The sequence below is a fragment of the Seriola aureovittata genome, chromosome 5 (genome assembly GCF_021018895.1).
Source record: "Seriola aureovittata isolate HTS-2021-v1 ecotype China chromosome 5, ASM2101889v1, whole genome shotgun sequence".
In the NCBI taxonomy this organism is placed as follows: Eukaryota; Metazoa; Chordata; class Actinopteri; order Carangiformes; family Carangidae; genus Seriola; species Seriola aureovittata.
Window position 1 is genome coordinate 24,441,684 of NC_079368.1, and position 15,057 is coordinate 24,456,740.

The 15,057-nt window shown below is 38.8% G+C and overlaps 1 protein-coding gene across 1 annotated transcript; it reads left to right on the forward strand.

Moving 5' to 3' along the window:
- LOC130169265 (uncharacterized) lies at positions 1 to 8,136 on the forward strand. Its single transcript, XM_056375844.1, has 4 exons — positions 1 to 281; positions 518 to 1,556; positions 3,146 to 3,357; positions 4,440 to 8,136. The coding sequence occupies exons 1-4, from the start codon at positions 110 to 112 to the stop codon at positions 7,007 to 7,009; spliced, it is 3,993 nt and encodes a 1,330-aa protein (XP_056231819.1). The 5' UTR covers positions 1 to 109; the 3' UTR covers positions 7,010 to 8,136.
- The last annotated feature ends 6,921 nt before the right edge of the window (positions 8,137 to 15,057 follow it).

The window sequence follows — 15,057 nt, forward strand, 5'->3', positions numbered from 1 at the left end:
ATACAGTCACAGCGAAGCGGATTTCAGCTCAGTTGGCTTGTTTAGCACGTACGTCAAATGGTTTATCTTTATCTTCCATAGTATCTCATGTCCCGCTGATTGAGTGAAAATGTCTTCAGGTTTGTGTTTGAGGAAGTTTGTCAGCGAGCGACTGACCGCAGCTGCTGAGGAAATATTAGGAGTCTTTGAACAGACGATGTCAGTGTACGAGGAAGAGATCGTCCGTCAGCGCAGACTGCTGGACATCTTCATGAAACCGGAGATAAGATTACGCAAGAGAGGTTTGTCATGTTAAACTGTCCTTGGCTATAGCATGGACGAATTCATATTCTTGCTCCTACATCCAAACGTTTTATATGGGATGTTAACATTTTAATTAATTGTTTTTATCACTGGTTAATGAATAATTTACTAATTCTAAATTGGTAAATCATAAGCCATAAATAAAAAAACATTCTTCAGCCGCTGGAGGATTCATATTTTTTTACATCAGTGCTTCTTTTGTCCTTCCCTTCAGACATCTCACGGTCATCTGTTTATAATAAGGAGGTTCTCCTGGACCAACAGAAGCTCTTTAACCAGGTGAGGAACTGCAGTCTGAACCACGAGGTACCCGAGGCTTCACAGATTAAAGAGGAGCGGGAGGAGCTCTGCACCAGTCAGGACAGAGAGCAGCTTATACTGGAGCAGGAGACAAATTTGTTAAGGCCTGCTTGTGATGGAAGTGATTATATGGAAGATCCGACTCTGCTTGTGGATCCTGACCAGCCTCAGAGTGCAGCAGAAAAAGAGCCACTGACCAACATCTCAGTTGTAGTGATAAAATCTGAATCTGACAGAGAGGGCTCAGGTGTATCAGTACCGAACGGTGAGCACCAGCTTTCTCATAATTCTCACACAGCTGAAAGCCAAGATCATGAAAGAGGAAACCAAGGGAATGCAAGTACTGATCACAAACCAGAGAACAAGCATTTCAAATGTATATTTTGCAATGAGGAGTTTCATGATTACTTAAATTTAAAACTTCACAAAAGGACCCACACTGATGAAAAATGTTTTAATTGTGACACCTGTGGGAAAGGGTTTACCCAGGAGGCTCTGGTGAGGAAACACATGATGACTCACACAGATGTAAAGCCCTTCAGATGCAGAGTTTGTGGAAAGGAATTCAACTGTCAGTCAAACAGCGTCACCCATATGAGAATTCACACCGGCGAGAAGCAGCACACTTGTTCCACCTGCGGGAAAAGTTTCAGCCGCGGAGCAGACCTGAGGAGGCACACCCGGACTCACACGGGGGAGAAGCCCTACAGCTGTATCCACTGCGGGAGGGAGTTTTCTTACCACTCATCCCTCACAAATCATGTCCGAGTGCACACAGGGGAGAAGCCCTATAAATGTATTTGGTGTGGGAAGAGGTTTGCTGTCAGCACAACGTTGAAAATACACACCAGAGTCCATACAGGGGAAAAGCCGTATAAATGCAACTTTTGTGGGAAGAATTTTGCTCATAACACAGGACTGAGGTTTCACAAAAGGATCCATGCAAGGGAGAAGCCACAGAGCTGAATTTCCTTTCGAGCTAAGGTTAAAAAAAGTTCAAAAATTTAGATTAGACTGTGCATGTTAGAAGCGTTATAGAAAAGTGACCCTGACCCTGTAATATTCAAGATTTGTGGTTAAAACAGACTCAGAGGCTTACTGAGACATCAGACTCGCATGTAAAATTGTCACATCACATTTATGCAGTCAGGGCTGAGTTTGGCTTTTAGCTCAGTGCTTATGAGGTACATCATCGTAGTATCACTTGCTGCAGTAATAACCCACTATGCAGTAGGTTATTTACAATAAATGATAATGAATCTAAATGTACAGAGGGTCTGCTTCTTTACCATCTTTTAACATCTACAAGAAATGTGTCTCTATATGTACAGGATCCCTATATGGACAAACACGATTCAAATCAAGGTATTAAACATTTTCTTACCTACACCTTTCTTTACGAACTATTTACTGGTCTATTGCCTTTTAAATTATTTCTCTGTTCTACTTGGGTGGGTATTTACTGGCACACTATCACAATATGTTTGAATAATTGTCCAGATATTACTGTATCATATGCTTTTCAGTCTGTTTATTGTTGGATCTCATGTGCATGTCGGACTAAAGTTGAGGTCTTGAAATGTACACACTCCAAATATGCCTGTTTATAATCTCTATGGTGTAAGAGTCAAAATTATTCAAAGATATAACACGTGCAGAATCAGCTACACAAAAGTAAATGCATTACAATGCAGCCATTGGTTCAAGTTCAGGTAACCCTTTTTTTCCAAATTTAGTATATATTTTGGTCGGATATTCTTTTGTTATGGATTATCATAATCCACAGACTATGATTCTCATTATATTTATGACCCCTAATTTTAATGTAGCAGCATGACAGAACCTTTCTGACTTTAACTGGACAAAAAGACTGAATTTGAGGGACTTCCATAACTTTTTCTTTGTTAGAAAATTAGTCAGGAGAGCTATAGCACAGACTGTTTATCTGTGTATTGTGTTTGAGCAAAACTATGATTTTCAGACAATATGATCTGAAAATTCCACCAGAAATTTCTCATGTGCAGAAACAGTCGAAGACATAGACATATATGTATTATGTATTATGTATTATGTATAATGTATATATACATTACACAAAAAATAAAGAAGAAACAGTAGTTGCACAATTGGTGAAAAGTGAAAAAATACCAAAAACTGAAAAAATATGAAGATGAAATGTTTAATTTTTACATATTTAAGTATGGATAGAATTTATTGCTATTATATAATGAAGTCTAGGAAGATGAAAGAAAGCTGGAAGAAGCAATAATTATTCCTATAAGGAAACCCTGGAAAGATGCTTATAAACTTACAAACAGGTGACGAATGATACGTACAGGTTATTGCACAATATGAGTTTTAAGTAAACTAATATAAAGTGATTTGTAGATGTAATGGTTTGAACCCGGTTGAACCTGAATGCCATATATTCCAGGCCAGTAGGTGGCAGTATGCGCCACAGAGCATGTTGTTTACTTCGGCAAATGCGGAAGTAGGAAAACTGAGAACACAACTTCAGTTTTGCTCAAAGAGTTTGATGAAGTTTTAGCAAAAGAAAGTATCTCAATTTTAATAATTCAACAATGTCTTCTGTCCAAAGCATGCGACAGTTTGTCTGTGATCGACTCACTGCGGCTGCGCAAGAAATATTGGGAGCCTTTGAAAAGAGAGTGGAAGATTACGAGACAGAAATCGCTCGACAACGCAGACTGTTGGAAAACGTTTTGACGCCAGAGATAAAGTTACAGCACACAGGTTGGTAAAATTAAAAAGTTCGTCTCTAATGAATTTAGTTCTGTGTTAAACAGGCGATGGTACAGGTCCACATTTTATTTTTTTTAGCTGTGCCTTGCCTCACCTTCTAGACAGACCAGTTTGACAGGTGTAACGAAACATGTTTTCCAGAGTAAAGTGTTGTATGTAGCATTTTGCTAAGAAAATGTGTGTCTAGATTGTTAGTGCACTTTCATATGCGCACTGCTTTATGCAAACACTATTACAGCACATGTTATACACATGGTGCCAAATACAGGCGGAAGTCGCCACTGTCATAAACACCTGAAGGGCAATAATATTCAGTAATTGACAGATATTAAAGCCTCTCTTCATCCTACCTATTGCTGTTAAAGCATAAGCGAGGTATGTGGGCAGGAGAGGAGGAAGAAATCTTTTGAAGTTAATATCAGTACATGTAGCAGGTGAGTGACACCTGCTGAGGTTGATAAGTGTCGAAATCCTGTCCTAGAAATGATAGAAATACTGTATGACACTGTACAAAACATTATAGGAAAAGTATTGTCTTATTGCTGAGTTGTTAGCTATAAAATATATCTAAACTGAGTCATTACTTTTATTGTGGGCCTAAAATGTGTACTAAGCTATATAGTGAAGGTAGATTGAAAATAGTGAAAAATAGACTAAAAATAAATATTGGATCATAAAACATAGTCAGGACAGCAAAGGGGAGTGAAGGGCTCACACAATACTTGCACCTAAGTACGGAAATGTATTAATTGTGTGTAAATAGGAATCAAATTTTGTCTCTGTGGTACGATGTTGTACAGTCATCGAGTCAGACATTGGGAGCATGCCAAGTTTGATGTCACTGTGGCTCAGTAGCATATCAGATTTAATATTTTATTTGAACTAAAAATCATAACCCTATATATCCAACAAGTTTAAAAACTGTGGCAATCAATGTGTCTTGCATTCCCAGTCCTTGGAAAGGTAGCTTCTGTGTTTCCAATTTGCATTGCTCATAAAAGACTATCTTATTCACAACTGTTATATACAGACAAATTTTCATCACTGTCCCATTTCTTTGTTCCTCTGCCTAGAGCTCTCCCAGACATCTGTCCGTAAAGAGGAGGAGGTTCTCCTGGACCACCAGCAGCACAGTAACCAAGAGACGAACCCCAGTCTGATCCAACCAGATCCTTTACCGGTAAAAGAGGAACATGAGGAAATGTGCATCAGTCAAGAACGACGGCAGCTTGTACAGCAACAAGAGACTGATGCCTCTAAGTCTCCCACTTGTGAGGGATGCGTCTGCAGTGATCAGTCTCGGCCTTTGGACACTGACCGACCTCAGACTACAGCAAATACAGATCCTCAACAAGGCATCTCAAACAAAGATGCGTTATCTGGATTTGACAGGGAGAGTTCTTCAGTATCAGCACCAAACAATGACCAGTGCCTCCTTTCTCACAACTCTCGTATAACTGAGAGCCAAGATGCCATAACTTCTAACCAAGGAAGTGCAACACCAAATGAGAAAGGCAATGAGGAGAACACAGGATCAGCTAGAAATACTGATCAAACATTAGAAGAGAAAAGCAACGATGGGAACACAACATCAGCAACAAGTACTAAGCAAACCTCGGATAAGAAATGTAATGATGAGAACACACCATTAACCAGTATTACCAAGGTAACACAGACTGAGAAATGTAACAATGAGACTACAACATCAACTAGAAGTACTGAGTCAACACCAAATAAGAGACACGATAATGGACAAACAACAGCTACAAGTACTGAGCTAACACCATATCAGAAACAGAACTTTGAGAACACAACATTACCTAAAAGTACTGAACCAAATAAGAAATGTAACGGTAAGAACACCATATCGACTACAGGAACCCAGCTAACACTAAATGAGAAATGTAATGATGAGAACCCAACATCAAAAGGAAATGGTGAATCGAAAACAAATAAGAAAAGCCAAGATAGGAGATCAACCTTAACTGGAAGTGTTGAGTCATCACCAAATGAGAAAGGCAACGATAGCAACACAACGTCAACCAGAAGTACAGAGCTAACACCAGATGAGAATTGTAACAAGGAGGCTACATCATCAACTGGAAGTACTGAAATTACACCAAACAGGATTCATAATGATGAGAAGACAACTGAACCAACAACAGAGAAAACAACAACTACTGAAAGTATTGATCCAACACCAAATGAGAAACCTGATGATGGGAACATAACATCAGACAAAATTACAGAGATATCACCAACTAAGACAGGCAACAATGAGAACACAGCACCAACTGAGAGTACTGAACCAACACTAGATAAGAAATCTAATGATGAAAACACAACCACAACTACATATACTGCATCAGTAGAAAAAACAGACCCGGAAGGAAAAGAACACAAGACACAAAACAAACCCAATGACGAGAAAGCCACATCAACTTCAAGTACTAAACCAACACTAAGTAAGAAACGCAACAATGAGACAACATTAAACAGAAGTACAAAATCAACACCAAATAAGAATCGTAGCCGAGGGAACACAACATCAACTAGAAGTAATGGGCTAACCCTGAATAAGAAACCCAATGATGGGGAAAAATCAACCACATGCACTGAACCAAGACCAGATAGGAAACGCAGCGAGAGGAAAACAACTTCTAGTGAAAGTATTGAATCAACACCAAATAAGAAACCCAATGATGTAAACACAAGGTCTACAAGAAGTAAGCAGGCAACACTAAATAAGAGACAAAAGCATGGGAACACAACATCCAATGAAAGTACTGATGCAACACCAAATAAGAGACGAAAGAATGACAATACAACATCGGAGTTGACACAAAGTGAGAAACGTAACAATAAGAGCGCAACATCAAATGGAAGTGCAACCCCAGCACCAAACAGGAAAGATGGGAACACGTCAAGCGGCAGTAACGAAGATGAAGACAACCCTTACAAGTGTGACCGGTGCGGTAAAGTGATGACTAATTTCAAAAACTATAAATTTCATATGAAATCCCACACTGTTGAAAAGACTTTCAAATGCGACACTTGTGGTAAAATGTTCAGGGAGAGCTGGGATTTGAATAAACATTTAGTAATTCACTCCATTGAAAAGCCTTTCAAGTGCAAAGTTTGCGGAAACGGATTCAACCGACGATACAATCTCGACCTGCACCTTAGGGTTCACACCGGGGAAAAGCCGTACAAATGCAACATCTGTGACAAAAGCTTCAGCGCATGTGTGAATATGAAGAAGCACATGAGAATTCACACAGGTGAGAAGCCGTACACGTGCAGCGACTGCGGGAAGGAGTTTGCAGATTCTTCGTCTTTCAAAAATCATCTGCGAGTTCATACAGGCGAAAAGCCCTTTAAGTGTTCCCACTGCAAGAGAAAATTTGCAACCAGGACGACTTTGACAAGGCACATCAGAACACACACGGGTGAAAAGCCTTATAAGTGCAATGTGTGTGAGAAGGTGTTTGCCCACAGAACAGACCTGAAAGGACATATGAGGACACACACAGGAGAGAAGCCTTACAACTGTAGAACATGTGGAGAACAGTTCTCCACCTGGTCAAAACTCCACAAACACAAAAATGTCCATACAAGTGATGGACAAAGCTCCTCTGCTTAAAAAGTGAATGAATTACACTAAAGTAAAACTGTTACTGGAATTTTATGTTTTTATTTTGTTTTGAAGAGACTACTTCACTGTTTTAGTGTTGCACTCCAGACATATTGTCTTTTTTATTTGATACATTCCTCTTCCTTGTCACAATCTGGTGCCTACGTTACGCACAATGCAACACATTCACGGCTAATTAAGGCGCTCTGGAGCCGCTAGCCTTAAGCAGACCCTCACAGCCTTAGATCTTTTACATTTTCAGTCTTGTAGTCTTCAACCCCAACAGACACTGCCTCACATCAGACCTAACACAAAAAGATCTATATTATCTTTTCACATATGCAATAATACTTCCCATCTGTAAACAGACAGATTGGTGGAGTTCCCCTTTTTAGGTTTTTGGTTTTTACTTCCTTTATCTGGACTGTAAATAACAAGATGGCCATTTAGGTGTAGAATAATGATTGTTTTACAGATTAATCGTAAAATTCTGTAAATACATTTATTTTTATCATTGGAGTTTAGATTTTCATAAAGCATCTAAAAACTGGGATGTTCATAAGAGCTAAATCCAACAGTTTTGTGCCTTGTAAAGTTGTTTTTATAGACAAATTCTTGACAAATTTTTAATTAAAATTGGTTAATCCATTTTATCATATTGTTTTAATCATATTTAATGTTATTGATTTTTTCAAACAAACAAGGAAGAGCAACTGCGTCTTAGTTGTCCAAGTGCCTTAATTCCTTGACTTTTGGAAAATGTTTGTTTTGAAATAAATTCTTTCCTAATTTATTGAAATATTTCTAATCCACAGTTTGAGAAAGTTAACCAAAGAGCACCTAACTACTACTGTGGGAAATATTAGGCGTTTGTGAGCAGATAATAGTTGTGTACGAGGAGGAGATCATTTGTCGGGGCAGACTGCTGGATATCCCTTTGAAGCCTGAGATGAAGCTGCACAGGACAGATCTGTGAGATACCTTTGTTACTGTTAGATTATTCTGACTTGTATGAGATGTAAAACCAACAGTTTAAAGTTGAATATTTTACATATGAACCAACTGGGATTCAGTGATTGTTGCAGGTTCATCCTGTTTGGTAGACTGTCTAAATAAAGTATTACTGTTTAACAATTTGCCTTAATGCTCACTAGTCAACTCATGAAAAATTAAATTCATGTTTTAGAAAAACACCTCAAAATGTTAGTTATTTTTATTGTCTGTCGAACAAGTTCAGTTGAGTTTTGTGTGAAATTGAGTTTTTTTTTTTTTTTTTTACTTTTTACATGTAATTGCAAATATAGTCTTTTTCCTATCTGTGTAGGCTAAGGCCAGTCCTGATTTTGATCTGAGGTAAGTCTAATGCAAGTTAGACAGTTTCACAGAAACATAGTAATTATGCCAAAAAGTTTAGCTCACCTGAACCTTTTTTTTTAAATTTTCTTGTTGGACTTTGGTATGGAACTATTATCTCCAGTAAGAGTAAAATTCTTTATGTATTGAAATGTATTTATTGAATTTGTCACATGTTAAAATGTTTACACAAGTTAACATGAACAAAAACTTAAGAAGAGAAAGAAAAGAAAGGAAGGGAAAAGAAAAGAAAAAACCCAACCGTTCCCACCATGAGCAAAGCACTTGGGCAACAGTGGAGAGGAAAAACTGCCTTTCTAGGGGAAGAAACCTCTGGCAGAACCGGACTCAGGGTGGGTGGCCATCTGCCTCGGCTGGTCGAGTTGAAGGGAGAGAATTGGGTGGTGGTGGATGGGTGTTAAGGTGCCTCAGGAGGGATCTCAAGACTGAAACTAAATTTTAGGTGGCTGATCAGTGATGTCGAAGACCATTCAAACAATCGGTCTCCTCCGGCCAAAATGTGTCGCATGTCCTTCAGATGTAGGACAAGAACCCTGGTGGACAAAGGACACTTATTTGTCCCTTGTCCAATGAGCTGTCCTGTATGTATGACCATTACAAGTTGAAGGTGAACTGCGGTACGTTGATTTCTGGTTGGGGGTTTCCTTGTGCATAGCCGAGCCTCTCATATCTGATTTGGAGGGCACTGTGGGTTTTAAGCAGTTCACAAAAATTATGATTAATGGCACAGTATCTCTTCCCCAGGTCTGTGTGTTCTGTTTGCAGACTGTGTAAAGCCTGTAATGCCTCATCTAGAGCAACTTTCTTCTCACTGAGCCTGAGCTCAGTGTCATTGATGTGTCTGGATTGAAAGTTTGACTCTGCCAGCTGTTGTTCATGAAGTCTGGATAGGCTGTCCTGAGTTTTCTGGAGGGCCACAGCCAGTTTCTGTCGTTCCTCCAGTAACTCTGTCTGCTTGATCAAAGCTTCCTTGAGCTCCACACGGTACTTCTCACACATGGTCTTTACCTTTTCAAGAGTAGAGGCACCTTGATCGGCTCTCTGCTGCAAGTCAGAACTTTGTGTCTTTTCCTGTTTCAGGGCATCTTCAAGTTCGGCTTGTCGTGTCTTGCTCTCTGACTGACGTGCTTTGAGGTCATCTACCATGTACTGGAGCTGAGCAATGGTAGCTCGATTCTCAGAGATTTTATTTTTCTGAAAGTTTGACTCTTCCAGCTGTTGTCGCTGAAGTGTGGATAAGCTGTCCTGAGTTTTCTGGAGGGTCACAGCCAGCTCCTGCCGTTCGCCCAGTGTTTCTATCTGCTTGTTCAAAGCTTCCTCAAACTTGACACAGTACTTCTCACACGCGGTCCTTTCTTTTACAAGAGAAGAGGCCATTTCATTGGCTCTCTGCAGCAAGTTAGAGTTGCGTGTTTTTTCCTGTTTCAGGGCATCTTCAAGTTCAGTTCGTCTTGTCTTGGCTTCTGACTGACGTGCTTTGAGGTCATCTACCATGTACTCGAGCCTAGCAATGGTAGCTTGATTGTAATTCTTTTGATTTTTCCTAATTTCTTCATGGGACTCATGGAGAGACTGGTGTTTACTCACTATTATGTCATATTTTGTCTCCATGGCCATGAATTTAGTCCTGATATCTGCATTCTCCAGCTTTAGTGTCTGCATGTCGTACTTCTTGCTCTCTAAGGATGCAGAGGCCTTTTTGAGCTGAGTCTTGCTCTTTTCTAAAGCCACAGTCATTTCAAAGAGCTCTGTCTCTTGCTTCTTTATCATTTCATGTGCTCTCAAGGAACAAATTTTCTCCTTCTTGACTGCCTCCTCAAGTCTGCTGCAAGCTTCTCTGTCTTCCTGGAGCTGCTTTTGAGCAAACTGTACCTCATTTAAAGCATCCTCAAGTTCACCTTGAAGCCTCTTGTTCTCAGAAGCCAGTTGTTGGTTTTCATGAGTCAGATGATCTAGCTCTTCTGCTTCCTTCTGCTGCCGGGAGACAGCAGCCTGGAGTTTGCAGTTTTTCATTTGTTCCTCTTTGAGGTCTGCGGCCCACTGGTCAAGTTTCGCCTGCAGTGAGGAAACAGTATTGTCCTTGGCTTCAAGGCCACTTTGAAGATTCTGAATACTGAAGCGCAGGGATTGAATCTCATTGTCTTTTTCAAAACTTTCCTTCTGTTGCTCGATGAGTTGGTCTCCTAGTGCCTTGATATTGGCACAATTCGCTTTATCACGCTTTCTTATTTCTTTTTTGTGCTGATGAGAGGACACCTCCAGATCATTTTTGAGTTTCTCAATCACCAGTTTGTCCTCTTCATGATCAGCTGTCATTTTACTCATTTTGTGTTGAAGCTTTGAATTCCTATGCCTGTGCTCTTTCTGTGACTTCTTAAGATCAGCTACTTGTGTCTTCATGTGCTCCAGTTCAACATGAAGACTGACTTTTTCATCTTGTTCCTCCTTCAAAGCCTTTGAAAGAGCATCTTTTTCTTTTTGATCCTGCTCCAGGGCTTCTTTCTGTTGAACCTGATCTCTTTTCATCATCTCCAACTCCTCTTCAAGAGCAGTGCTGGCTTGTCTTTCCTCCTCCTTCTCGTCTTCTTGAAGACCACCAGAGTTCTCTGAGTTCTCAGATTCATTTGTCTGTGACACATAAAGAGATTATTAGTTTGTTGTTAATACTATCGCATGTCATGTAAAAAGATGACAGACAGCAGGGCACAGTTAAAATATTAGACATTAGAGATACATTTTCTGGTTAATTTCATAAATAAATAAGGTCTCAGGTGGTTTAAAGGATGCAACTGAACATATACATATAACACTATACATAGTTTTGTACATTTACTACTTAAATGTTAACTTTTCTTAAGAAACTAATATGTACATTTTTAAAAAGTTAATCACAAGTAAGCTCTTGTTAAGATGATGAAGATTCAGGTAGGATAAATATTAACACAATGCCAGTCATTTATAAACAAATCTCAACTGTATCTTTTGGATTTCTTACAGTTTTGATGTTTGTGAAATTTATGTCTTACCTCACTGAAAGAAGTGTAGGAGTACTTCTCTACCTCTTCCTCAACTTCTATTGAGTGAGCTTGAATCTCTTCTTCAATAGGGATATTCTCAGAGGACGGTTTCCTTGGGAGACACGAAGAGTCCTGGATCTCCAGAGAGAAAAGTCCTCCTGATTTATCTTCGTACTTTATCATCTCCAAGTCCTCTTCAAGAGCAGCACTGGCTTGTCTGTTCTCCTCCTTCTCCTCCTCCTCTTCTTGAAGACCATAAGATTTCTCTGAGTTCTCAGATTCATTTCTCTGTGAAACAAAGAGATTATTAGTTTGTTGTTTATACTATCTCATGTCATGTAAAAAGATGACAGACAGCAGGGCACAGTAAAAATATTAGATACATAATGAGCTACACTTTCAAACAAAATGTTATTTATGCATACATTTTCTGATTAATTTCATTTCAAATATATTCACAAATAAACCATAAACCATGTTTAAAGGATGCAGTTGAACAAATAGTTTTTGTATACGAGGGGATTTGTAATGTTTTAATATACATACTTTATGTATATCTACTACTTAAATGTACTAATATGCATGTTCTTGTTAAGATGATTAAGATTTAGGTGGGGATCAGTATTAACACAATGCCAGTCATTTTTACACAAATCTCAAATGCATCTTTTGGATTTCTTACAGTTTTCCTATTTGTGAAATGTATCTCTTACCTTACGGGAAGGAGTGTAGCAGTACTCCTCAATGTCTTCCTCAATGTCTGTCATTTCAACTTCAGTCTCGTCTTCAATCTCGAATTCAATCTCATCTTCAATCTCTTCAATAGAGATATTGTCAGACAGATGATTCTTTGGGAGCCACAGAGAGTCCCGGACCTCCAGAGAGAAAAGTCCTCTAGATCTATCTTTGTCCATTTTCTTATCCTAAAAAATGGCTTTGCTTTACTAACAATTTGTCGTGAATGTAGCTGGGAGAAATCCTGGCTTTTGATACACTAACTGTAACACGTGTCTTCTAGTAATACCAACAGTGTGTGTCCAACAGTTACTGTGATCAGTGACATCACACTGGCTCTCATCTCATAAATCACATTCCATTTTAAAGGGTCTGTTCACTTAAATTACAAAGAAAGGTATTGTTTCCCTGTGGCACATAGCCATGCTTAAAGATTTGCTGTTAGAAGTTTTTCTTTGATCTGCTCTTTTATTAATCTTTATTAGGTACATTTATTTTTTAATATTATTGATTTTAGTTATTTGACTATCGATTGCTGTAATATTGTTCACCACCACATGATATTAGTGGTCAAAGTCACAAGGACAACACAATACCTTAATAATGAAAATGCGTACCTATTAATCCCAATTTGTTACCTGAATTTAAGTTTATTGGAAACAGCTTGCATACAAAACCTTTAGTTTAGTGCAGTACAGTAACATAAAAAGTTGTGAGTACACCACACACAACATAGATAACTTTCACATGACACTTTTCTAATTGGAGATTAATGTCAGTTCAACAGAACAAGATTAATGTGTTTTTTGACCATTTAATTCTACTTCAACAGGGAATAAGTATGTTTTATATCTATGTTAGACATAAAATTACAAGGTTGCTGAATGTTTATTTTTTGTTGATTACTAGAAAGAGGTGCAATTACAACCCTCGCCAAAATGGATCTATCGATTCTGAAACAGTTGTGTTATTGGACCCAGAATCAGCTGCTGTCTATTAACTGAATTTTAAAACTCTCTCTACCATCAAGAACTACGAACAGATGCTGTTACAGGGAAATACAGCAGCACTGAATTACTCATGGTTCCATCCTGCCATCATGTGGGCCATTATATATTTGCAAAGTTGGATTTTTATATTTTTGAGTAGGTTTTGTACCTGTTTAAAATGTGAATCCATGTCTAGGCTGCCATGTTTCTGCTGCAGTATTTTCATTAGTTTTTATTGTGAATTGAATTGTTGTAGAGGCTTGTTTTAGTTTTGGTTTATTTTTTGGCACATGTATTATGATGCTTTCATGCAGCTTCATTGTGATGTGTGACCGTTAAAAGTGGTCCCTCATGTAAAGCTACACCATCAACTTGTTCAATAACCTCCCTTTTAAAAAATAACTCATGCTGCTCATCTGTCTCATGTTGTCACCAGAGAGCAGCACTGAATTATATAACCCCATACTGCTATCTAGTGGGCATTTATGTAATTGCACCATCAATGTTTTATGTTTTTGTAGGCTACATATGCATATTTTTATACATATGCTTTATTTTTTTTACTTTTGATTCCCCCTAAAAATTAGGGTTCCTTTGAATTAAAAAGTCACCCTTCCAATACGGTTTAAGTTAAATAATTTGGTGTACCATGTTGGTGACTGCCATAGGTAAAATTTCACTACATACTTTATAGTTATCTTTTAAAGTTTTGGGGCAAACTGACACATCCTACTCTTAATAATGACCCCCAGTTATTGTTGCTAGGTTGAGAGTGGTAGTAGCAGCCATTAAAGGTGAGATCCAGACACAGAGTGTGCTCAGCCTGGTGGTTGAAACTTACCACCTTAGACGGCTCATGAAAACCCATGATGTGTTTTCATTGTGTGTCTTCTGTAAAGATTTTGGCTCCAGAATATTTTAACTTGAGAGGAAAAGCTGGAAAACAGTTATTCATTTTAGTTCTGCTCCTGCTGTGGATTTGCACTCTCCCTTTGTATGAACAGACACTCGCTTTATCTATTTTTTCATCTTCACTTCTCTTTTCTGTTATATATACAGACACAATCAAAGGCTCACCCTGTGCAAAATATTATTTTACTGCAGAGGTTGCGGCCAGTTATCAAAACAAAATGTATATAGTTGTATTCTCATAGAGATATACAAATGATGAAAAATTGATAACAGTTGATGTAAATGAAAGAAAATTGCAGGAACAGTCCCTGTCTCTCAGACCTCCTACCTACCGCTTTGTGCTGTATATTTGTCAGCCTGTGTTGCAGTTGGTAATCAGTGGGTCATGCTTGCAGAGCTGCAGTGGCTCCTGTGTCATTTTCTACCATTAGCAGCTCACAGCTGGGTTCATAAATCACCAAGACTGTGTTTGCACAGCTGGTTGCAACCCTCCACTCTCCTAACCCCAGCCTCTCTCAGCCACCATATCAATTTCAAACAGGCAAATATTTGTAATCATCTTGGATGACTTGTGTTACTTTGTAAAGTTTCATTAGGTGATTGATGGAGTAAGTGTGAGTACGCCTATGGGGGGGGGGGGGGGGCAACTGAAAAACACAATGACACAAATTGCAGTAGGCTACATTAAAATGCCCTTTTCCTTCTGTTCTGTATAACTAGCATCATTTATCTACCAAAAAATACATTAATAAGTATTTTCATCCTCCAACGAAGTCACAGGGATGTTTACAAAGGGCTCCAGCATCCTGAAGGACTCTTCCCACCCCTCTTGAGTTAAAGCCCACCCCAGTTAAAGCCCAACACCACTAGAAGTAGCAACAGCATCTTCCCCCTTGGCCTGTCAGACCACTGAACACATCACATCTGGGGTTCCTAAGCAGGATAAGTTTGTGGACAGTGGATAGACAGTGAAGTATTCACAGAACAAGTGACTGTAAGCAAGTATAACCCTCATGCAATTTCTTTGTAC

Coding starts and splice junctions, on each gene's coding strand:
- LOC130169265 (XM_056375844.1), top strand. CDS start 110: ATGTCTTCAGGTTTGTGTTTGAGGAAGTTTGTCAGCGAGCGACTGACC. Junction 1,557..3,145: donor AGGATCCATGCAAGGGAGAA/GCCACAGAGCTG, acceptor AGTTTGATGAAG/TTTTAGCAAAAGAAAGTATC. Junction 3,358..4,439: donor GATAAAGTTACAGCACACAG/GTTGGTAAAATT, acceptor TCCTCTGCCTAG/AGCTCTCCCAGACATCTGTC.